We start from the raw sequence: 26,606 nt of genomic DNA on the forward strand, positions 1-26,606 counted from the left end.
TTTCTATTCAGAATATACTACTACAACTTTTTTTCTGCTCAAACACTTCTACAGCTTGTTCTTGGTTCGGGGTAGTACACTGTTTAGAGTTTTTATCCTAAACAGGATTTCTAAAAGTACTAGCTCAGAAACTGTGAGTTGGTGTCGACTATAGAAAAGTTACTTGGTGACAGAAAGGAGAGACTGTCCTGTAGCTATAGACAAGGATTGCCAGGAGACATCAATTTATACCATGTACCTCTAAGGGAGATTATGTAACTCAGTTATGTAGCAGTGACTTAAAATTTCAGGATAGCTGAGCAATGAGGAGGTGCTTTCATTGCAATGTGACATTAAATGCTGTAAAACATTTGACATTGTTTTCTGGCAATGCTATTTTAGTTGTTGTTTACAGATAACAAATGATTTTGTGATTAGGAAATATATTTATTAGCTAAATATGCATAAAGAAACTTGCCACGATTTCTGGTGTGTGTTTATATAGTGGGGAAAGAAATGTAAAAAAAAAAAGTATTGGCCAGAATTTCAAATAGCTAGTGACTTAACTTCTGTTTGACACTTTAAAAGTTGAAAAGCAAGCTTAGGAGAAAAACTTGAGCTCACTAAACTCAGCTGCAGTATCAAGAACTTACTATATGGAATTCAGGAGAAAAGCACTAAACTATAAATTTCATTTATTCATGGCACACCTTTGCAAACGAAGATTTGGGAACTGCTCTATACACGTGGGTGTGCCCTTCGAGCCTGCACAGTAGATATTTTTTTTCTAGGTGAGGTGATCATTTTCTTGTTAATTTCTCTTTTCTCTTGCTGGGAGGTTTGTCTGGAAGAGTTTTTGGGAGGTTTTCTTGGGGCTTGGGTGGCTGGAATCTATATTAAGTCTGGCAACTCAGTGAAGGTGTTATTATTTCTTTTCGCATTTGTATATATATACATATGTGTGTTATATTCTGTTTTAAATTTTCTTTTCTTCTGTGTAAATATAAACCCCTTGCCATTTCAAAGTTCCATTTCTAGTTGTTTGTTGGGGTTTTTTTCCCCCTCATTCCCTTTCTCTTGGAGCGGACTCAGACTGCATTGGGCAGTTGCTATTTTGCCAAGCTAAACTATAACAGGTAGAATCAGCAGAATGCTTTGAAGATGTAAAGCACTCTATAAATGTTAAAATAACAATGAGAGATGTAAAGTGTCTTGAATCAAATGTATGAGCTAGAACCAGCTGTAATTATTACATTAAAAAGGAAAGTTACTTTTGACTCATTACAGTTTGCTTGGTTCCATTGAAAGCACTGCACAGCTAATAAAAAAACATGTGAATCACTAACCTACTTACTATTTCTGATGGTTCAGTGTCTTCACTTTTCCCAGAATATTCCTAGTAAAAAGGGAAGTCCAAAGAGAACATATATTGACATTTACAGGGAGTGAGAAATGTCATTTTTGCACCCAAAAGTTTAGTGATATGAAAGTAAAAAAAAAAAAAAAAGAGGAAAACCTACATTAATGTGTATTTGCTGTATAGCATTGCACTGACTGACTTCTAGGTATGGATCCATATTGTTCCCCTAACCATAATATAGCTGTGTTCATCAGCTCCAGATATTTTCCAATGTATGCATTTCCTTAGATTACTTCCAACTAAATTAACTAACAATGTGCGGATGCGAGTTATGAAAAAAGACATTAGATTGAATAAGGTAAAAGAAGATCTGATTTTTAAAAAATAAGTTTATGAGTGAAATAGATAACAAATGAGTCAGTTATCAGAATATGTTATTATAAATGTTGTACAGCTTAAAAGAAGTTACTATAACATCCTCTTATAATCACAGTTTTATAAGACATGACAACAACTATCTATATCATGTTCCTTGCCATAAGCAAATTGTTTTGTTTGGTTTTTGTTTTTGTCAAAAAATGATATATCCAACACCTGCTTAAGTTAATACATGTTATCTGTATAAATTGTCTATGCATGTTCAAAAGAAAACATTACCTTATTTATAAAATGAATTTGTCTAAACCAAATTCAAAAGGAGAAGAGAAATGACTGATTTTTCTTAATGGGTAGTTGAAACAACGTAAAGCCTTAGAGATAAAAAAAAATCATTCTCTTCTGTAAACAGGATAAAAACAAGCAAAAAAACCCTTTTGTAAAAATCTGAATTATTACATGGTATGCATTGTATAAGGGTGTGCAATTACAGAGTGGTCTGTATAAGATTGTATTATAGAGGCAATCAGGTGAGTTACATTCTCCCTGAAACAGTTACTACACAAGGGTAAAGAAAGTAGCCAATATGAGTAATTCAGAAGTATCACAGTGTGTATTCTCTGAAAATATGACTGTCTACATTAATAAACAGTGTGGAGTATACTGAAGAAAATAATATCATAATGTCACGTATGTAAGAGGAAATCCTTCCAATGCATTACAAAAAAGAATTTAGTACAAAGGTTATTTACATAGGATAGAATTTATATCATACACTCATTGCTGGAGTTTTACAGTCACTTTAAGCTTGTACTTTCGTGAAGTTAATTCATCCTGGATTAGTTATCTGAAATGGTTTACTGTGCAGCATACCAGCTACAAAGAAGAGGTTAAGACTTTAGGAATAAGCAGACTTGATAAATACAGTATTACTCCATTCTCCAGAAGAGTCAAGAATAACAGTGAAACTATAGTTTGCTCTTTCAGCTTTTACTAGAGAAAATCTGAGCAAAAGAAAGGTACGTGCAGAAAACCAGTCCAGAGATATCTTATAAGAAATAAGTCTCACATTTGGCCACTGTGGATCCCCAGGCTCACTGGAAATCCCTGCCTAAAATGCTTCCTTTAACTGAGAAATAATCAGACCCGTAGTGGTAGGATGAAAACACAATCTGTCATGTTTTCCATTACATACGGACACCAAGTAATTAGTATTACAATAACAGACTCACCAGAAAAGAGATATGGATGTCCTGCAACTGAATTGTTGTGCTGGTTTAAAGGTGAACCAGCAGGGGAAATGCACTCACCACGAGAGAGATTATAAGTCAGAGCTAAAATTTAATAATAATATTACAATAACAACACTGACACACAAGGGAAATTGCTTTCAACTCACAAAACCCCAGCAGCATAACCCAGTGTCCTGGGGCACAAACCCAAGGGGGTTTGTTTGCCCTTGTGCTGAGACCCCTGTGGCTCCCCCAAGTCCAGAACAAAAGGAAATGAAAAACCTGTTGGTGCAGGCAAGGGCTGTGGTCTGGGTGAGAGCAGGGATCTCCTCCTGTCAAGGTCCTGCTGCTGCTCTGGATCCGACGAGAAGGGCCCAAGGTCTTCTCACCCACCACTTATGTACCCTCAGGGAGCACCCAGTCCCTCCCCCTGGGCAGGGACTCACACAATGGGTGATTAACTCTGGGAGCCAGGGGGTATTGAACTGTTGATGGCCCATTAGCAGCTCTGCCCCCCTCAGGCTGGGTGTGAAGGTGATAATGGTTCCCTGGGCAGCTGCTGCTAATGGCCCATTGTCCTTGGGGAATGAATAGAGGGGGTAGAATACACAGCTTTGATCACCCCCACACAGGGTTAGCTGGTCCCTCCTGCTGAACTAGGACAATTGTCAAATAGGATCCTATGTACATGGAAGAAAATGAACATAATTAAGAGACCATATGTAAGAAATAAAAGTGCTAGAACAATTGTGATAATTTTGAAATTGTTAATTAGCTGTTTTTTTCAGGTCTTGTAATGTAATTTTATTTATTTATTTATTTAGTGTTAAAGAACTAATGACAAAAGAACTTTTCACTCCTCCTCAAACTTTAGTTCAATTTTGGCTTTTTGAAGAGTAATCCTATTCTTCAGCAAAGCTACATAAGAAAGAAAGAAAGAAAGAAAGAAAGAAAGAAAGAAAGAAAGAAAGAAAGAAAGAAAGAAAGAAAGAAAGAAAGAAAGAAATGGAAAATTGGTTCTGTGCTTGATTTTGTTTTAAAACCATTCATATTCTTGGGTTATTTTCACATTAAACTATATTCTCTAAGTAATTGAAGAGTCCTTTACAAAACAAGCTAATTCATATTAAATAATAGCCCTGGTTGTAGGAGGAACAAGATTTCAATTTTAGAAAAAATAGGGGTAAGATTATACATTTAAGTTACCATGTGGCAGATATTCATGTTCTGTTCAGAATACCTTAGTACTGTTGCATAGCTCATAACAATGGAAGTGGAGTTTGTTCTGCTAGGAAAGCAGATTAGAGTGTATCATGCAGAACCAATAAGTATTTCCTACATACTCTGAGTATAATGCAAAGTTCATTATGTGACAATTAATGTATTTTGGTGCATTTATGGGTCTATTCCTATTTGAAAATATCTGTAATGGTTCTTTTTCCTCTTTCTGGTATTGTAAGGTCTAAGTAAAAAAAACAGTAACAGTATAAGGAAACCTAAGGAAGTGCTATAGATGTGCTCTGTGCCATAGAATTTATATTTCATGTTCATGTAAATAGTTTATTTAGCACTCTACACAGTGACCAGTGCTGGATTTTTTGAACAAAGTCATAATGCCCTTGAAATACATAATAATGAAATAACATGTTTACAAAAGGTATCTCTCTGAATGCAGTAACAGTACTTGACTCTAAGCCATCTTAACTATGAATCAAGCGTTCATGAGCTTCATGTTAGGAAAGGTAAAGCTCCAGAGTTAGGAGGGAAGCAAGTCTGAGCCTGTGCTAAAGCCCTCTGTGGGGCCACCTTTATACATATATGCACTTCAATGCCGCATGGTGGTATTGGCCTAAATTTACCATTAGATTTAAACTAGCTTCTGTGGAGGTTTCAGGCAAACATTGTTGAGAAAACTAGCTGTGCTCAGCTGTTCTAGGGTAGACCTAACACACAGAACACGAGTTCAGGGTGCTAACTGTGGTTTTCTCAATTCTGAGTCTGATCTATGCCAACCTGCATAGCCACAGCCTTCGGTTATCTTTGTGATCTGTGAAAAAAAAAAAAAAGGCAGGTCATGTTTTTGTGTGTTCTCTTTTAGTTTTGTTGATGATAAATCTTTGTTAGCGGTTTGAATAATATTAATTTGTTCCATGGGAACAAAATCATCATCTATACAGTGATCAAAGAGACTCTAGTGTGGGACTTCAAGTTCTTATTTTGGTAGGCAATACCCTCCTATTTAGAATAGCAAGAGGAACATGTCAACCACCTCATCTGTCCTTTACTACTTTAGCACCAACCTACAAAATATAGCAAGAGTGAAGAGGAAATTAAAATATCACTATATAATTTCAAATCCATATACTGCATTATCCTATTTCCACTCTTCCACAGGAAAAAATCTTGAAAATCTAGCTGAAAAACTACTCTGCCTGAAATCCAGCTGGAACTGTACAATGCATAAGTAGTAACCTAATTAAAACTTTCCAGAAAAACTAATTCTTGAAAGAAAAATGCCTTTTTGATGTGATCAGCAACAGTATTTTGTAATTATTAAACATGATTGATGTTGTTTTAATGTTAGTGTTTAATTATACAAGAAAAACTGTAGGCTTTTCAATCCAATATTGAAGTGACACTAAATTGCAATTTTAATTACATTTTAGAAAGGGCGAGGCTGCAGAAACATGACATGAAAGTGTTGTTTTCACTTGATGGTATTTCTTTTACTAATGACAAAGTCCCAGTCCATTTACACTGCTGCCCTCAATTGTAGCAACAGAAAAATCAAAAGTGAGCAATTCAGATATATATAAGATCCTGTAGGACTGAAGCCAGCCTGCACAAATCCTGTCAGACTTAGCTATCACCTAGAAGGAGCAAGGCGCTCAGCTGCTGCTGAGGAGGTTATTACCCAAGAATTCACACAGTAGGTTCTCACAGAACTCTGCAGGTGCGTGAAAACAACCAGGATAAAATAATATAAACATGGGACTTGTGAGATAGGGGGTTTAACCAATTAAAGGTTTTATCGTGGTGGTGTGAAACTTTATTTAGCCAATAAGATGTAGTTCTAACCCTATATAAACTGTGTGCTATGTCTAATAAAGGGTCTTCACTATAAACCTCATAGGCTTGTTGTGTGAAGTCCTTTCTCTCTGTCGAAAATGTTTATTTTACTCAATACTGCAGTTAAACCTTCATTGCTCTTAAGAGATACCTTTGTTACAAAGCCATCTTTAAAGGAAGCATGACATTTTCTGTATAGAAGAAGGTAAAAAAGATAGCAAGAACTATAGCTATCTATATAGAATGCTGTGCTATCATCACTTTCAGCAGAGTTTGTAACAAGCTCAGTATTTGAATGAGTTTTCTTAAATGGCAATCTAATTCAAAATTGTAGGCAGAATAATTATGGCATCCTTTGTTTATCTAAAATAACTAAGGTTACTGGTAATTTCAGGACCACCTGGTACTCCCCAGGCAGCTTATCTACTTTTACCACTTTGCATTGTACATTTGAGGCTGTTGCTCAATTTGTTATTTAAAAGAGAGACAGAAAACTAAGAAAACTGTCTGTGAAATGGGATGTATGTAGTACAAATTCAAATATTTGATATATCTCAGCTTCTGACTTAACAAGAAATTATCATGGACAGATAGGTTATTTTCATTATGAGTTTTCTATTAAAGTATTATTTGTGTACACAGTAGGCCTCCAGCTTAGCCCTTTTAATAGCATCAGAACCCTGGGAAGTGAACCAGCTATCATGAGTTGTTTTCTTTGGTTGGGCAGAAAGCAACAAGGAAAAGAGAAAACAGAAGAGAGGAAACAGATTATCCAGACACGTTCCAGACAAGTTGTAGAAGGCCCATCCCTGGCCGTGTTCAAGGCCAGGCTGGATGTAGCTTTGAGCAACCTGATCTAGTGAAAAGTGTCCCTGACAATGGCAGGGGTTGGCACTAGATGATCTTTAAAGTCCCCTCTAACTCAAGACTATTCTGTGATTCTACGATAATGTGTTTCTTCAGACTTAAATAAGAATGTGAAAGTATATTGAACTATATACAATTTCAACTTCGATTGCACTTTGGAAATTTTTTCCTCTAAAAATAGTTCTATGATGTCTATTATGTTTCATTACTTTCCATGTCAAATTTGTTTAAGCAACAAGAAAAATGAAAGAGAGGAGGAGGTAGCTGAAACTGTGACCTTTAAAACTAATAGCATCTTTAAAAGTGTCATATGTGGTTTCTTTTGAGTGCGAGCAAGCCAATGCTGTGTATATAAAACCTTAATGATGTGTGATTCATTACAATTCAATGACTGTGATGAATATGGGAAAAAATTAGCTCTTTGATATGCAGGTAAGCTCTTCAGAGGGATTTATTTTTCAAACAAGTTAAAGAATGCTCCATTACACTTCTCAAAGATGTCAGGAAGTTATGTCAAGATAACTAAGTCCTCTAAATAAGAGCAATAGTAAAGAAATAGAAAGCAATATGCCACATTCTTTGAAGCTGCATTTGTATTCAAAAGCACTTGAAAACATTTAAATATAAATGAGAGACAGAAGTGCTAGGATAAGGTCCCACACTGAACACAGGTGCTCTGAAAGGAAAGTATAAAGTCACTACATTTTTAATGACAGATTTCTTGGATAAATACTAATCAGCAATTAGAATGAGACACTGATGAATTTTTAAGTTTTCTTTTCCTTTTCTTGGTTAGATGACTTTCATTTGAAGCAAGGGCTTAACTCCTCTGCCTTGCTAGAATAAATTTGCTGTTTTCATTTCTAGGCTTGTGAACTCAGGTGAATCTTATACATAGGACATGCTTTTGCTTCCTCAAAAGCAGTGAATTCAAATAAAGCAGTACTACAGACAAAATTCTCAGCTTGCCTGTAGATTAAAACATATATCAATATATATGAAAGTGGAGAATCACCAGCCCGTAGGGCTGTATTCACAGGTTTGAGTTAAGGCTCAAGACAGGACACGGAGGAGGTTAGTCCACAGAAGTACTGTATTGTGTGCTTGGGCAAAAGGCAGCAGATAGAGCCTTCTTAATTTCCTCAAGCCTCATGTTGTCCCAGGGGATGTATTTTGAATTGTCATCTTTGCAGAGTCTTGTTGAAAGTGAGGTCAAGTTCAGTGTTTTTGATTCACCCATCATCACTGCATGAGGAGTGCTAATTAGAGCAAACTATACTTTTGGTTTATACATGGTATTATGATCATAAAGAGCATGTAAGTTAACCTGAGTAAATTCTTGACTTGAGACAATTTTGCATGTGCACTTGAGTGCCACATACAATGTCTAAGCCAAAAAATTCATTCTGACTTAACTGTCACAAGAATTGTTAAGGGAAAGACAAAAATCAGCATATTGTAAAAGTAATCAGTAAACAGTATATCACCCTGTGGCATCACTTTTATGGCATTTGTTTCAAAAGTCACATATCAATATTGAAATAGCTTAAAGGGACTACTTCATGAGTCCATCAGTAGTTTTAACAAAACAGACTCCATTAAGGTTCAGCTTATAGCCATTAAAGATGGCAAAAGCCAAAATCTTTGTTTTATCATACTTGTATAGAATAACATTATTGTTTAAAAAGCAAGAGTGTAAAAATACAAATCCATTATATGGTACACGAAAGTACCTTACAAAGCTTCCTGGAAATCAAACTGACTATTAATTACATTAAAATATGGGCTATGGCGCAAACAGACAAGTCAGTGGAAAATTGTAGGTTGGTATCCAGTGTGACATACAAAAATACCTGAGTTATGATGGACCGAGCAACTGTCTGAGAGGAATCCCAAGGACACATAACCAGTAGATAGCAAATGCAAAACCTGAACCTTAATGTCTTAACTCTTGTGCTTATTCTTAACTGCAGCCTTATCATTTTTCTGAAGTTTTGTAGCATTGTGTCTTACCTTGAGTGAAATACATTACCTCTAGGCTAGAACTCTACTTGTGAAAATTGTAATGCATGATTTAATTTCCAAGGTTAGTTTTCCTGATAATTTATTAACAAAATATCAATACTATAACAATAACAGTGAGGTTCAAGTCATAAAAAGCCTAGATATTCACATGCTAGTTGTTTGAGATGTAGCTAACATTTAATTTCTTATAAGAAGTTTCATAAGCTCCAAAATCTAAATATATTTAACCTTCTCAACATCTTAAAGAGACTGGTGGATGAATTTTATTACCTCTGCTTTAAAGAAGAGCAAATGAAACTGAACAGATTGCAGAAGACCAAGTTTAGAACTTAGGCCTTGCTACATATCTTGGACTGTGTTAAATGAGAAAGAATGTTTGTTTTGTTTTGGGTTTTTTTACAGGAGAAAGAGAAATAATCTCATTAAATTCAAAAATAAACTCAGTTCTTCTGTGTATTTTTAGATAATTGACAAACTGCACGTAAATATCACACCTACTTGAAAGCCATCCATAAAGAAAGTAGCAGTTGTTTCTCCTAGTTTATCTTAACAATCTGCTTTTTGTGCAGCTATATTTGTAGTTCTTAAACACAATAAATGTTCATCAAGTAGAACTGATTCATAGTTTTAAAGATATACACATCCAAAATTTACAATATTTGAAAATTGGAAAATGGCTTACTAGTTTGAATCAGGGTCATTAAAAGCTTAATAAACAACAACAAATGTGGCAAACATCTACTCTGACTTAGGACAAACCACAGAGTGTGGAAATCTGGGGTAGATTCATATTCTAAGCATCGGTTCTTGTACAGATTAGATGATACTATTCCATCTTCACTTACACACAGACTTGCCTGGTTATTCTTATGGACTGATGCTAAAAACAAAAACCAAAAAAACAGGCCAAAATCAATTACTAGAAAACAACACTATTTTTAAAGGCTTTTGTAATAATAAATCTGAGATGGAAGGCAATATTAACACGTTCACTATAAATTATGTTCTTGTATGGTCAAATGTATTTTAGGATACGAAAGGCCTTAATGTCTTTCAGAGACTATAGCAAGAAGCATGCAACTTCTTTTTAGAATTAGTTTCTAGACTGAAATTTTTTCTAGACTTACTAAAAAAAAGTTGCCTACATAATACTTTTTGGATGACAGCAACATAGAAACTTGAGGGAAGAGGAAATTATCAGGTAACAAAATCTCTGCATTTTTCAGGCCTGTCAGCAGATTTTTCAAAACTCAATCTTATCAACAAGTCATAGAATAGTATTCTGCCTTATGTCATTATCTGAATTACATCAAAATTACTAAGATGCAATTTTCTGTTAGATTTCTATAAGACTTTTTTTATACTGTAGTGTTAGAAATCTGCCATTCCATGGTCTAACAGAGAACTATATGCTGTAGGTAAATCAGAGACTTGAGAGCTTTCCTAGAAGCAGATAAATTATGCTACTTTATTTCTAAAACACAATATATTAAATTATACTTTTTTCTAACAAAGAATAAAATAACATGAGTGTTTGCATGGTACTGATAACGCCATTTAGATATGCATAAAAGTCAAGAAAAAAACCCTAAACCCCTAATAACAAACCTTGGTTTAAAATAAACTTGTGTATACTGCCATTTTTCTGGGCATAATGCAAACAGAAATAAGTAAACACAACTGAGTAGGTTTTTAATGCTTATTTCTCCCATTTTTGCCCCCTCCCCAAGAAACACTCAAAAAAATTAACCTAGTTCTTGTGGTTTTCTACTGTATTGCAGTCAAGGAAAGTAGTAAGTAGCACTGAAGGCAATCTCTTTTAGCGAGTTTTGTGTGAGACTGACACCCTTTTTTAAAGACAAGTGCTGAGGGGACTATTATAGTCTCTGCCACTGGCCCACTGACACGGGCAATTCACATGGGTCTCCTGGAAGAGAAAGAAAGGTGGACTTTACAGAAGGGCTTTGGAGTTTCTTGACAGAGAAGAGAGAAAGGTATTAATCAATGACCATACCTTAAGACTTGCAGGAGAAAGAAATTCAGCCTACCACAAACTGCTAATTAACTGTGTTTTTTCACAGTGAGGTAAATCTTGCAAAGGAGACATGTCTTTTGGTCTTTTCTTGTTTACAGGACCTGAATCTTTCAAATAGTCTAAGTTACTGTGGTTAAAATTCCTTTTCTAAGTCAGTATTCATTGGCATTCTTACTATTCTGAAAGGAAGCTGGGCTCAGCTGGAAATGTTAGGCAAATCTGTGATCAGATGACTCTGTGAGTCATTAGGTTACAATCCAGAAAGGCTATGACCAAAAACGGTGTTAGTATACTTACCTGAATCACATTTGAGCAATAACTTAGTTTGGAAACACATGGGTCCCTTTGCAAATAATTGGGAATGACACTGAGACAAAACTGCCAAAGCAGTAATAAAAAGACAAGCAAGAACATGAAAATTTCTTTAGATTATCAAAAGAGGCAAACCCAAAAGTTTGTACTGAGGAGGAACTTTCTTGGCAAAATTTGCTTACATGATATAAGTTCAGGATGTAAAATTAACTGCAGTCTTGGTACATTGGTATTTATGTATCTAATAATTAGAACTTGCAGCTGGGTTTTCAGAAGAGCTTGGGCATGAGTGGAATTAGTGCTATAATGCTGAACTGCAAACTTCTAATAATTTTAACTGAAATTTGGAGAGTGAAAAAACTGCGTTCGAAATTGTGATCCTGAAACCTCATTTTAGTACCATGGCACTAATAGTTTTTAACAGCCTTACTCCTAGTAACGCTATTTAGTAAGGCTGTACTTACTGAGTAGGAAGCAGCTTTTGAAGAAGGAAAAAGGACACAGATTTATTTGCTCCTAAATTAACACTTTAATAATTGGTGTCTTTATCTCAGTATATCTTTGCTTCTTTTCTGCTTCAGTAGAGTGAGCAGCAGACCTGAGACTTCAGCTGCAACACTTTGAGCCTTCTGGAACCTCCTTGGATTTAATCAGAAAAAATCAGAACTGATACTTTAAGAGGAAGATGCATTTGTCTACCGATGGAGTATATGGCAATTTTTTCAGTATCATTTTGGGTAACAAAAAGCTAGTTTCAGCTGAGTGACAGTAATTTACAGACGTGGTGAGTTCCTAGAATTGAGGAAGTTACATTCATTACTGAAAGCTTAGTAACTTTTCCATTTTTTAAGCAAGTGATCACAGCTGTGCCACTACTGGCACGATGTCCTGCTTCCTCGTAGTTGGAGCACCTGCCCTGAGCATGGCTCCGCGTGGAGACAGAGGTGACACTGGGATGCCCTTTGCCCTCTGGCAGGCAGCCTGGCAGACAAGGAGACCCGCCGCCTACGCAGCCCAGCCTGGGGCGCACGGGACCCGGCCGCCTGTGAAGCGAAGCGCTGGGTCAGACAGCGCCGAAGCCTGCGGCTGCCAGGGGCCTTCCTCCTGACTCCTCCAGAAATGCTGCTCGGCCAACACGGCCCGGGCGCGGGGAGCGGCAGCGCTGCGGCGCGCCCAGGTGTGGCCACCTCCTGCGGCGGCGAGGCAGGGAGGAGGGCAGCGACGGAGGCGGGCGCGCCTGACGGGGATCAGCGCGGGGGTGGGGTGGGGTGGGGTGTGGAGCTAGGCAGGCAGGAAGGAAGAAAAGAGAAAGCAAGCAAGAAAACGAACGACCGGCGAGTGGGAGGGAGAACAGAAAGCCGAAGCAATCTGAAGCCCTGCGCTTACTTCCCATGCCTCCCCTCTCCCACTCGTCAGCTGGTTTTTGCCCAAGGTAAGCTAGTCTCGGCGGGGCGTTCAGTGCGTGGGTGCTGAGCAGCGTCTGCCCTCCTGCTGGCGCTGCCCGGGCCGGGCCCTGCTGTGCGCGGTGCTGGAGGTGCCGGTCCCGCCGCGAGCGCGGAGAGCACCGCGCGGCCGGAGCGTGACAAAGTTACCCGCGAGGGCAGAGGCGAGGCAGTGGCTTGGTACGGGGCATGGCTGAGGTGAGTGTCAGATACCGCAGCTGGGATCGGACAAGAAACAGCTGCTAGGCAAGTAGAAAACAAGGCGTGTATTGTTCTCTTTTTTTTTTTTTCTAGCTGGAATTGTTTTAACGGTTTGTATGTAAATGTTATGCTAAAGAACAGTGCTTTATTATTGTCTATTTATTTACTCTATGAGTTGTTTGTGTGAAGTCAAAGATGAGCGAACCTCTTGCTAGCTGCCATTATATTTCGGGAAACTAGCAGAAATTTTAAGAAAGTTAAAGAAGCAATAGGATGTCCTGGATCCAAAATACAAAGTGAAGGCTACAGCACTCAAGTGTTCCCACAGCAACTTGCTGCAGCTCCAATTCAACCTTCAGCTTGCTTATTCATGCCATGCAGTTCCTTACTCCAGCGACTCTGCAAGTTGTTCCACTGGAAATTCTTGCAGTATGAGGTTTGACTCCAAGGTAGCAAAGGTGGCTTAACCTTTCTCTGGAAGAGAAGTGTTCTGAAATTAAAAAAAAAAAAAAGCCAAAGATACATTTTGACAGAGGATGCGATTAATTTTTTTTCTAAATAACTACTAGGTTGAACTACACTTAGTAACTTCCTTGTATTGATAAAGGGAACAGTTCTATTGGAATTATTGCAAGCAGTATCTTACTCTGAGTTAATCCGTGTGAATTCATTAAGTAATCACTTAAAAAAAGGTTATTTGAGAGATGTGTTTGGGTTTGTTTGGTTTTGTTTGTGGTTTGTTTTTTTTGAACATGCAGTCAATATGCTGATTGTATTATGTAGGTTTTGGGAAAGATGTTTCATCTACAATGTTTTCTAGGCCTATTAATATTGTCAGTTTATATGGAGTCAATTACAATGGGAAGATGAAATTCACTACTTGAAGGTTTAATTCTGATCCATGGTAACACCTATTGTACTAGTGTATTTTGTTGGTTTTTTTTGTTTTTCTTTTACTTGTTTATTAGGAACTTAATTTAGTATGTGGTTTAGCCGAAGCTGGGAGCAAGCCTGAACTTGCTTGTGTCTGTTGAACTGATTACTTAAAGTGTGATTATCTTGCCATGTACTTTTGAATATTTGACATTTTCTTCAGGCTTTTATCTATATTGATATTAAAAAATGAAAAAAACCCCCAACTGTCACTTGAGTGTTTCTATGTTCAGCTATAACCTACTGTTCACACATTGTATTATTTTAATTTGGATTGCTTGCTTGCTTCAACAAAGACTTGTCAATCTTCCAATCAATGTTGTCTTCAAGACTTTTCAACTTGAAAATCATAGAATGGAAGAATTGTAAAATCAGCTGACATAGCTTTTCAGAATGCTAGGTGCTGGTACTTATCTGCCAGGCAGTAAAGGGTCCTGAGAGCTACAGTTGCCATTTCTCTTTAATGTTATTTAGCTGTCACTTTTAGTAAACCAAAGGAACTGTTAAGCCACTCTGAGTTTCTTGCCACTCGTTGTCTTAAGTCTTGCCTATAAGATAGGAAATGGAAGAAATTGAAAAACAGTTTGTAAAGAAATGTGAGAAACATCTTCCTCTATGAAAGAAATTTGGAAGTTCCCATAGAAGGCTTGGGATGTGCAAGACACATTGCAATTCATCCCCTGCCAAAACTTTTTCCTGGATGGTTTCTCTTGTATTGGGTTTTTCCATATAACAGTTTAGATGTTTATTCTTATTTTGATAAAATGGAATGGTCAAGTGTCTTCCAAAAAGTTTGATTGTTTTTTGTTTGTTTGTATAACCACTATAGCATTTCCCTAGTTTTAGTATGTTGGAATGGTGGCTTTTGTCTTGGTTACCTTATATAGGAGAATATGATCTGACAGCAAGAATCAATTTCATTTAAGCAAGACCAAATTCCCATTGGTTGGTCTTTTTTTTTTTTGTTAGATACATATTTCTGTGTAGGTAAAATCTATTTTGCCTTGCTCCTTAGACAAGTTTTGTTTTGCAAGATGTATACAACCATACATGCTAATGTTCTTTACTTAAACTTGTGGTACAAATATGGATGTGAAAGAGAATGAATGTGCATATGTTATATATATGCACGCCATATCTAATGGTGCACAAACTTATTTTGCATTTAAAGCTAAGAGATTAAATTATTTTAAAAATGGATATTAATCACATCAAAACATATGAACATATTGAATATGGTGGTCCTTGAGTTCTGCTTTTCTGTATACTTCTTGAGTTGAAGCTTTAGTAAAAATAATACATTGTAAGTAGCAGTTCAGAATTTCTCTCTAGCCTGCAATACATTCACCAGTGTGTATAGATTTGTTTAGGTTTTTGTTACTGTAATCTGTGTGAGTAGCAAAACCAAATCGGTTGTCAGATAACCTTTTGCTCAGACGCACAAAATAGTATGTGACTGAATCTATTTAACCAGCTGTATAACTAGGCCAGACCTATAGTGTGTCTTTGTAAATCTTGGTGGATGCACTTGCAGATTTTGCCATAGACCACTACAGAAACAGAAAGTGGTTTGGGCTCCAGCTTCTAGCAGTGCTGGCATTTTGTGGTCAAAATGTCTTCTCAGGAAGCAGTTCCTTCCTTCTTCAGACTGCTACGTGTGTTTTGCATAAAATACACTGTAAAAAGTAATCATTCTTGCAAATTTAGCAAAGTTTGTTCTGTTCTAGGTAATCCTTTGCATTGTTACATGGTGTATACAGAGATGAGTTAGAATCCAAATAGCTGGTAATACTTGGCTATTTGAGTTCTTGAAGCAACAACACTGGAGGTGTTCAGGAATAAGGGGTAGCCAAAGCTATTACATATAGAAAGAATTGTAGATATATATGTTTACATAAAAGAGATATATTTATTTATAGAGGTAAAGCTACTTTCCTTAGTGTATTTTTTGTTACTGTGAAAAGTGGAGGGATTGAGAGAATGATACTGTCTGAAAAGAAACAATAACACCTTAGGGAAAAAATAGGCAAATGCTACCTTGAAACCCAGAACTGCCAAAGAAGGTGAAAATGGCTGAGATAACCTGCTGCAACTGCAACTTTAAAACTCTACTGGTATGCTAACACTGTAGGGGTTTCATATAGTTGAGTATAGATTTTTTCTTTTGTTTTTGTTTGTTTGGGTTTTTGTTTCTTTGTTTTAATTAATGGGTAGATGAAAGACTCTTTTCTGGCCCCAAAAAATGCCTGTTACTTTTTTCCTCACCTAGTAATTTCTATACTAATTATTGTTTCACTCTGTAATCAAAATCTCAGAATATATACTCCATTTCTTAAGACACTATGTATTTATATTTGTATTTTCCAAGGTTTAGAGATAAGTGGAGGCCAAACTGTTAAATTTTATCTTTTATGACTAGAGGCTTACGTGAAAAGTTTGAGGAAATGCTGATGTCTGAAATTTTGAAAGGAATGATGAGAGTTTAGACAAGCATTCAGGTTGGGAAAGGACAAAGGTAAATCTGAAAGTGGATTGTTAATCAATTTGGTTCAATACAAGGCTTTTTGAATTTAAATGACTTGAGAATCTTTTAGTGAGGGTTAACTCTGTAATAAACAAAACTCACTTGAGAGGTTGATATCTGGTTCACCTATAGAGTTGTCTCTAAAACAGTTTCAACTGTACCACTTTAATATTCAACATAAGAAGTCACTTTTCAGACTTGTAGGTAGTGATTATAGCTGATAAAAATATTTCCACAAAAATTAAGTTCAAGAAACTAGTAAGAATCCAATGACTTACTTTAAATAATGAAATAGTTAGTGTTCTGGGTTAATTTCAGAAAAATGTAAATTTCTTTATTCTTTTTTTATTACTATATCACGTACATATATGTATGGTATAAGTACAAAAGGTTGTCTTTCTGTTCACTTGTTTTTGTAAAGTGTGGAAGTAATAAAGATACAAAATTTCATGAGAAAAGACTTCTGTTGATTGAGGTAGTTATCTAGTAATTTATTTCATAATCATAATGAAGTATAATCATCAATAGCAGTGATAACAGTTGCACTTCATTCAGTACAGTATTTTAGGTTTATACTAATTTGTATGCAGCTTTGGGGAATGAGGAGGGGCATAAAGATTTATTTGTGACTACATTTCTGAATAACAACTTAGATATTCAAAAGACATTGAAGGAATCTTACAGGAAGAGGTCTTATCCTTTATTGAAGAATTGCTACAGTACAAACATAGGCAATCTTTTAAGCTTCATTTCTAGATCATAACTAGTGCACTTTTTTTTTTTTTCAGGAAATGCTTGAAGAATAAGCCATCAGTGTGTACTACCATGGATAACTTTTGGGCATATGATTTTTTCTCTTTCTAGTTGCTACTTAAGTCTTCATACTGTTATGCTGAAGCTCTTCTTTCTTTACCAGGCTGCTTAAGGCTAGTACCTGCATGCCAGGGCAGCTGCTAGTCAGTAGATTTCCCTAAAGCCAAAATACTCTTTATATAGAAAAAGGTGAAAAAACCTGTTGACTGCTGCTGATAGTAAACCTTCTTTGAAGAGATAGGATTTCGGACTGTCTCAAACATCTTCAGAATAATAGTGTCTAGATTTTGTAAATTGTAAATTTAGATATGGCACCGAAAGAAAGAATAACTCAAATAGATGGAATCTGGATAGTGTAGGAACTGAGTTGGAAAATACTAAGGAAAAACTGTCATGGACATTTGAGACAACAAATGTCCCTCATATGTAGGTCAGAACTTTTGTATGGGGTATGGGGTCATGCATCTTCTACTGTTTGTGGCCAAGGAAAACTGCTTCGTTGACAGAGCTGAGAAGCCAGTAGTTAACTTGTTTCCTGCTATTTGGCATGACAGTTTGTTTGAAGGGCCTGATCTACTGTTGTCAACCATTTTATTGATTATACTGCTTGTTCAGTTGGATTCTCAGTTGAAGAGGACTTGAATGCACAGTTCACATAGAATGCTCTAGCCAGTAATTTTTCCTTTTCACTTCCAGTGAAAGTGCATTTCGTTGCTAGAAGGAGTCTAACATTCAGAAAATAAGGGAATGGCAGCCCTATTCTATAGTTACTTTGTGCTAGCGTGGGAACAGGAAAACTTTAGGTTCCAGTTCTGGTCTTAGATAACTTTTTTGCTCCCTGATATCCAAATACTGTGTAATAAGAATGTGTGTGTAGATAAGTAGTTCATCTCTTAGCTGTTCATCTTAATGTTTAGGAATATACGTTTTAAGTCTGTATTACTTCTGCTGCATTAAGACTTTGATTTTGCTATTTTCTTTATATAGACTAAGATATAGGATGGAGAGTGAATGCTGTTTACTCTTGTTGAAATTTTCATATACAAATGCTTTAGAAATATTACTGTAAAAAGTCAGGGAGCCTTTCAGAATTTTATTCAAGATAATTGTGAAGTTCAGGTAAGAATTTTTTTAATGTGCATTTTCTTTTCCATATGTTTACAGTGTAGGAAAAAAAATCAATGTGAACTGAAGAAACTTGAAGTGGTATCTTGAAGAAACTTCTATTCTCTGCTGGGTGGCTGACATCAAATTTAAGAGAGCTTTCTTGCTAGTGAACATGCACACATCCTGACTATTTCTGCATGACTGTTTAGGGCAGTATTCGGAATGAAGTCATGTCATCCATAGGCAATGGCACTGAAATTGAAGAATTTTTGGCCAACATTAACCTTGGACAGTATATTCCTAACTTCAAAGAATATGGTTATAACATTGTGAGAGATTGCGTGGGAATAAATAACAATGTGCTTCAGCAAATGGGAGTGTTGCCTACAGGACATCGCAGAAGGATTCTTAAGCAATTAGACAACCATCTTTCAAAAATGCAAGGAAATTCTCTCTTCTGTGAAAATCTAAAATTCAAAGACTTAAAAGGTTTAGAAGAGAAGCAATATTCATCCACGGATCAGGAGTCTGCAGTAAGCAATTCAAGTGTAGATGGGACTGGCTTGATACCTGAAACACTGTCAGAACAACTTAATAAAGCTTACATTAATAAGGAAAAGTTTGAACTTGCAGAGCAAACCTTAATGGAGACATATGATGATAGCTTTACAAATCTGGATTTTTCTACTTCATACCAGAATTCAGACAGCGTACTAAAAGTTGTCAGTAAAACTGAGAGTACTAAAATGAATACTCAGCCAGATCCATCATTGAAAGAAGCTGCTGCATACCAAGCTGATGAGGACTTGACCGGCTGTTTGGTATTTCATGATCCTCCTCCTTCATTTGCTCATTCATGTGAGACAAAATACCATGAAAATAAACATCTGAGGTTTGCAGATGAGGGTGATTTATCTGATAGTAAGCCAGATTCTCCATTCTATAAGTTTAAAGGAGAAATGATAGACAATGACTTATATGATTCCTGTACACTAAACTGCATGAAAGTATTTCCAAGAGCAAGCCGGTCTTTTATCTTAAGGCATCGACCTGTACCAGAAATTCCTGAATCAAGTAAAGTTCAAGCTTCATCAAGGTAATTGCTGTTTATTACTAATGAGGAATCACTATCATTCATTGGTAGAAATTATGGTGTGGGGTGTGTTTTGGGTTTTTTTTGTTTGTTTCTTTTGTGTTTGGGATTTTTAAAAAACATTTGTTTTTTTTCTTATGTGCTGTAAATACACTGGATCTGGTATGAATGTTTCCAAATTAATTGAAGGATGATTAAGCTTCAGTGCAACTTTAAAAGCAAAAGGAGAGTATCGAGGGAAATTTTAGAACAATGTGTCCGTGTAACCTCCCTAAATATCTTTGTGTCTACATGTTATCAAAAAAAGAGGAATCCTTATTACTTTAGATATAACTGTTGTTAAAAACAACTATATAAAACATAAGCAAGGACTTTCTTCAAGATGGGTCATAGGATAATTTCTAAACTGGTTGTCATTTAATTGTTAACTTTGGAAAATGAATGGAACCATTTTGTCATATTAGGTGTTGGGTTTTGCTGATGTTTTTGTAACAACAAAACCTTAACTTTTAAATATATTTGTAGTATAAAATTATTTCTGAGGCATTCCAGCAGTGGTAAAAAAGCAGTGGAAAAAGGAGAAGAAAAAAGAGGGTAGATGTGGAAGGTTTTCAGAGTTTATGGAGTCTTTGACATTTGAATTTTTTTAAATATTCAAGTGATGCGACTGTGTTTTTCTTCCTTCAAAATGGTTGAGTGCATAATGTGAATCCAAAAATTACTGAGCAGCACTTATTGTCTTGAGTAAGCATTAGTTGTTCTAGCAAAATTATAATGGAATGTCAAAATTAAGTTCTAACATCAGACATTTTCCTCATAATTTCAGACCTATCTTGATAACAGTAATATTGTTTGAATGTAAAAAAATAATAGGCACTGAAAATGCAGTCAATCAAAAACATTACAGACTGTAAATGAAGAATATTTCTCCATAGATTAGTTTGTAATATGTTTGGATCTATTAATGAAAGCTTTTATTCATCATGTTTAATAATCATGATTAAACAGAAGAAAAATTTGCAAGAAAAGACTTCTAGTGACAGGCATATGCAAAGATTTGTTGGTGTAGCTATATTCAAATCATTAGATTGCCCTTTTTTTTAGTTAGTATTTTTTTCAACCACTAGCTATGCCTGGAAGGGACATGTCTGAGAATGTTTTGTATTTATCTTGGCTTTTTCATCTGCATATCTCAGCAGTTACAAACATCATCATCAAGTTCATACATGCTTTAAATGTAGGGGTTTCCCAGCCTTTTTCAGATTCTTTTCGATTACTGAAAGAGGTCAAAATTAAATGTTGCAATACAATTCTTTGAGCAGATGGAGAGGCAAAGATTCTCAAGAAATGTTTAATCGGTGTCTTATTGGAACTTAAATATGTGTATCTTTCAGTGAGGAGTAGATTTGTGTTAACTTCTGTTGAGAGATTATCCATACTTCATTTAATAAAGCTATTCATGCTGAGATGAAGTGGAATTCTCAACATTAAAGACAATAATAATTAACTGCTAAAAAGAGTACTCTTAATGTCTTTTGAGAAACGTTTCGTTAGAGAGAATATTCTATATTTATGATTTTCCCACCATTGAAGTAAATCCTCCAAATCCCAGTCTGTTAGTGATTGATATGTGACTAGGTCACTAAATTCATTAGCCACCATTTTGATTTATGAGCCTCAGCTTACTTTTTTCATTTTTATGATCCAGTTATAGCAAAATGGAAGTCTTAAAAGACCAGTCTGTCTGAGGACGGTCAAGGCAAACCAGAACTTCACAGGAGACCTTTAGCTTCACAGCAACATTTTTGATAACCTTGCTGGCAACCTTTTTATAGAGGCAGAGAACTAATACAGAACTTTAAAACAGTAGCCTGCAAGCATCTTTAACCTCAGGAAAGTGTGTCTGTCTTACAGAATTACGTAGGCAAACATGCTCAGCTGACCTTATTGACAGATGCTGGTTTCATCCTTCTTACATTTCGTCAAGGCTATTCTGTAGAGGCAGAGAAATCCTGCTGAAATCTTTGGGGGAACTCAGCATTTCCTTCGAGTCATTCATGGGTATTAGTCATTAAAGTTTAACACAAGAAAATACTTTTCTAATAATCTCCTATGTGTCTTCTTGCACAAAAAGTCCATACAGTGGGGCTCCTTGTGCCCCTGGGTAGAGCTACGACCATGTAATTTTTTAATGACTAATAATTAATTTGTGTCTCGTGCAATTTTATCTGCTTCCCTGTTCTCACTTATGCTCCTGAATCTTGCCTGTAACAAAAAATGCTGCCAGCTGGTAAGACACTGTCATTGTTACAGAATTAGTAAAGATCACTCAAAAGGTGTTTAAAAGTACTGGAATTGTTAAAAGGATTGCAAATTATCTTCTAAAATTGAAATAATCTGAATCTAAAATATCATTATTAGACAAAGTCATCACCCTTTCTGAGACTCTGCATTCTGTATTGAAATGAGAAGTCCTAAATTTTTAATATGATTCTCAGGTCATCTTCTAGAAGAGAACAAAGGATTAAATGTGGTATATTGGAAATTTCATGGTCTGCCTTGATCTGCTCTAAGTGACTTCTTACACATAGATATGAGTGAAAAATTACGACTTTTTAAGACAAAATACTGAAAGTAAGGCAACGGATGGAACTGACCACTGATGTGCCTTTGGGACAAGAATAAATACAATTAGTTTAGCGGTAGTTTTAGAGGCTTTGGAGACTTTGGATCATGTCATTTAGCAGTCACTCTTCACTGAAATAGATACTGTTGCAAACATTCCAAGCAGCAATCTGTTCAAAGAAAAAGCTGAAGCATGGTAGACCTGTTTTTATATAGAATGCGACACAGATAAAATTTCAGATTGATGAGCTCTATATTCTTTTGATTTTTCATATCCCCCAACTTTGATACTTGTGTGATTTATAGTGGGATTCCTCTGATTCTTTTTGAAGAGAAATAAGAACAAATAGGACAAAAGTAAATCTAGACAACTTGCTGCATTTGGGGGAAAATATAAATAAGTAAAATAGGTAATGGTGCCCGGCCTGAGCAAGCATCATTTATTTTCTGCAGCTGGCAGATCCTATGGTTGAAACTTCTTGCTTGGTGCTGATACTCTTTAGACTTCATTTTGTGACACACAAGTTGTCAAGATTGCTAATGAGGTGCCCAAACTGGTGCTGTTGTGTATCTTTACTGTGTTCTGTCACACAAAATAAATGTTTTACAAGAGAGAAGCTGCTCCCTCTCTTCTATGGTCAAGCATCACCATTAATTTACTTCTGCAAGCAGTCTGTGGACTGCAAATCTTTAACACAGCATGCTAGAGTAATTTTGCTGTGTTTACTTTATGGGAGGGTTAGGTCTTGAGATGGCTAGAAAAGAAAACATGTTTTGAATAAGTTTGAAAACAAAAGCTTCTTTCATTTAAAACACTCAGCAGATGAATGCTGAAACAGATGAAACACTGAGTGCTATCACTGACCTCTTTCCCTAACTTTTTTTGCAAGGTGACAGGAGTATATTGAATAAACCAGCTCAGTGTGAAGTTTTACCTTTCTGGCCTCTCAGCCTTTAGCAAGACCAGGCCCTGCCTCATCACACTCTTTCATCCTGTTTATACATAATAAGGAGCAGTAGAGAAGTGTATGTAGCCTAAGCCACATCCAGTTCCTCTTAACATACGACAATAGTGAGCCTTAGTCATCTCAGCCTGAAACCTTAATAATAATATGTCACTATTCATGGATACACTCAAGTACTTAGGGACCAGCACACCACCAATTATAAAATAACTTTTCTGTTGTGTATGGGGATACATTCTTACCCATCTACAAGATATACAGGGGTAGTTACAGGCAGTTGGCAATGCAATGTCATTTCCACCTTGGTTTAAAACTTTGTGAGGATGTAATTCACCTTAGGAAATAAAAACTTTACAGCAGGGTTTTTTTTCAGTGGTTAAGAGCATGTTTGTCTGTATTCCCATGCTCAGGCTTACACTGAGTTTAATTTAGATTTTCATAGTGCATCCTTCTTTAAATACAGTTGTTAGTAAGTGGTGTGAAGGAGAAGGGTAGGTAAAGGATTGGGGAAAAGTGTGGGATCTCCATTCTTCCCAGCAATCTAAATGTATCATTAGGACAATTCAGAACAAAAACCGCAAACTCGGGATGTGTTCTAGGATCAGAGAACCATTCATTGTTGTGAAGGAAGGAAAACAAATGGTTGTGTGACTTTTAAATTAAATCAGAAATTTTCCCCCAAGTCTTAAAATCTGTTATTTCTGTATTTGTATATAATTTTAATACTTTAATTGCTTGAGAAAGTTTTGCTTAATTACTGGGACATTTTACTTAATGTTTTCATTTTGTGCTTTGTTTTGTTCAAGCTCCCTTCAGAAAAGAAATATGGACCTCGTAAATATTTCTTGCACTGGGAGACAACTTTCACAAAATAGTGAGTAAAGCATGGTAATATTTACATCTTGAATATTAAGGAAAAAGGAAATCTGGATGGGAAGTTGTCTAAAATGGGTATTGACTTGCATATTTTAAGAAATATTGGGCATCTCAGAGGTCTGGAAGAAGTGATTTTTGTAATAACAAATGCTCTGTGATAGCAGAGCATTTAACCACTTCTCCATTTTTACTTAGTTTTTGATTATGAACAAATAAAAAAATTAGAAAATTCAGACATTAAATGTTACTTATTTTAATATACTTTTTTAGACAAGTGGTTTGAGTTTCTAAAATTAGATCCAGATTTTTAAGCAGAGTTAGCTTTTTCTTGAAAAATACAAGGAACCTATTCCTGACTAATGCTGCTTAATTTGTTTGTTAATGCTCATAGCTCCAGGAAATAACAGGAAATTAATTGTATTACATACTGAAGAGTTTAGAAGTCTTGTGCAGTCAGTTGTAAACTTCTTTCATATTTGAAAGATATGTCTTGTTCGAGGTATATTGACTTTAAGCAAATACTTGGTGACAAAATGAAGAATGTGCACAAAAGGCTTTTTTGGTGTGGGATTTATTCAAAGTCAGAATTAATAACACTTTGGAGATCTTGGTCCTTAGACAACTAAAGGTTTTTTATTTTAACTCAATGAAAGGTAGACAAGAAGAATATGTCTGTATGCAAGTTATATTTAAATTGCATAGTAATAGTGGTAGTATCTGTGGTGAAAAGGTGTCTGAAGTTTAGACAGAAATGGGAAATCGTTTCTTGCTCTTCAAAATTTTGTCTGTGAAGGACAGCGAAATTGCAAGCTGAAAAACGTGTCCCTTGTTGATTTTAATATTACTTTAGTAGAGTGTTGCACTGTATGACTGTATTTTTTTTCCTTTAAGAAACTTTCACAGAAGAAAAGCCAGCCATCATCTCTCCATATGGGGAAACCTTCATTTGTGACAACCCTAAAGATGCTAAAGTAAGTTGAAAAGCCTGAGTACAAATGGTCTATCTTCACGTTCTGTATTCTATATTGCCCTTATTTTTTTCTGCTTTTTTCGTTTCCAGTACCTTTTCTGTCTTTTTAGCTACCCGCAAAGGGTTTATGATGTAAATATTTGAGGTCTAATGACTTTCCTTAATCTTGACATAGACATTATACTGCTCAATAATTATAGGACGTTGTATTGTGTTTGTTGTTTGGGGTTTTAAATTTTTTTTAAACCAACATAAGATAGATAACGAACTTTTTCTCTTTTCCCTTCTGCTATGTCCAAAGCTGCTGTATTTAAAGTCTCAGCTACAGTGGTATATTGCAATACTTTTTCCATAATTGAAGTGGTGAATAACCATTAGAATTTACTAAGACAAATGAAAGTGACTTTTTTCCATCTGATAGTTGCAGATCAGGACTAGGCATCTCTACACAAACTCATGTGTATCCTATGAAAGCAGCTTGCATATCAGCTGAGGTGATCTAATGGTCACTTTTGGCCATACCCTTTTTTCAATTGCTGTACATGAAAATTCTCAGGACTTGGTATACTTTTCATGCATCCCCTAATCTTGCTGTACACCCAAAAAGTGATTTAGGATTCTCTGAAATGAACGTTTTCTGGGGGGGGCAGTAATTAATGGTGTGAGTGCCACAGATGGCATGTGGACAGATTTCTGAATCATGTGGAGATCTGGGAGGTGAATTAGCTTAGTGAGGGTGTGTGCCAAATGCCATGAATTTCCAGCTCCTGCTTCTGTCTCGGCAGGATGCAGACCCGAAGTTGTTGATGTTGTGCTTACTTATACTTATTCCAGCCAATGCCAAGCCACAGAGTTGAAGAAAACAGAGAATTCTTCTGTCCTGGTCTTTAATGTTTCACTTTTTAAACTGTTGTAAACTAGTGACTAAAATTAAAGCTATTCAAATAGATGCCTAGGATATTTTTCTCAAATTTTAAATTTTTGAGATTTGGTCAGTAAAAATAAATGATCAAATTTCATCTTCTAGTGGGAGTGGTTTTATAAGCATGAAAGTGAACTCTGTTTTTGGCTGGTACTTTCTATTGGAAATATGCTGTGCTTTTTGTTATTGTTGACTTTTTAAGGAGGTACACATAAATTCATGCCTTTTCTTTCCTTCTTGTTGTTGTTGTGTGCACACAAAAGTGACTTCTGAGTGTTCATTTTCTTTCCTTGTGTGCAATATCTTCTCTGTGCCAATTATTGTCTGTGCTGATATCTTTAAAAGTTCAAAATTTAACATTTTGTAATTACTTCAATGACATAAGCTGATTTTCTAGGAAAAGTTCTTAGCCTTCTTGTTACTTCGTAGCATTATTTTGTACATTTCATTGAAATGGTTGGTTATAAGAAAGCATACCTAGAAAGGTTGTCAGCACTCTTTCTTACCTTACAAAGGCACCAAGTACAAAAATACCATGCTGTTAAACTGATTTTAATGCCTGAAATTAAATCACTATTTCTTCTGGTTTTAGTCATGATTAATGAAGAATATTATAGCATACTTTCCCTGATAGGACAATTTGGATTTCGATATCACTTTCATGTGTGTGGACAGTTTCTTACACTATGTTTATCACAGGCCTGTTGTAAATTTCAGAGCTAAATTTAGCTTCATTAGAACTTAATTGCAAACAAAGGTCATAAAGAGGAACCATAAAAGAAACATCCTGAGATACATTTCACTTTCATATAAAGAATAATAAATATTTAGACATTTAAATAAGAATTGTCAGATAACACTCTAAAATGTCAGAGTTTAGA

At 35.8% G+C, this 26,606-nt stretch overlaps 1 protein-coding gene across 2 annotated transcripts in view; it reads left to right on the forward strand.

The window, feature by feature from the left end:
* The first annotated feature begins 12,533 nt into the window (after positions 1 to 12,533).
* ARAP2 (ArfGAP with RhoGAP domain, ankyrin repeat and PH domain 2) overlaps positions 12,534 to 26,606 on the forward strand; it is a 125,935-nt gene continuing 111,862 nt past the window's right edge. For both annotated transcript variants that reach the window (XM_071556662.1, XM_071556663.1), the window contains exons 1-4: positions 12,534 to 12,686; positions 18,332 to 19,370; positions 23,764 to 23,831; positions 24,725 to 24,804. In XM_071556662.1, the coding sequence (XP_071412763.1) occupies positions 18,505 to 19,370; positions 23,764 to 23,831; positions 24,725 to 24,804 (1,014 nt within the window). In that variant the 5' untranslated portion in view covers positions 12,534 to 12,686; positions 18,332 to 18,504. The remainder of the gene's footprint in view (positions 12,687 to 18,331; positions 19,371 to 23,763; positions 23,832 to 24,724; positions 24,805 to 26,606) is intronic.

Source organism: Pithys albifrons, chromosome 5 (genome assembly GCF_047495875.1).
Source record: "Pithys albifrons albifrons isolate INPA30051 chromosome 5, PitAlb_v1, whole genome shotgun sequence".
Lineage (NCBI taxonomy): Eukaryota > Metazoa > Chordata > Aves > Passeriformes > Thamnophilidae > Pithys > Pithys albifrons.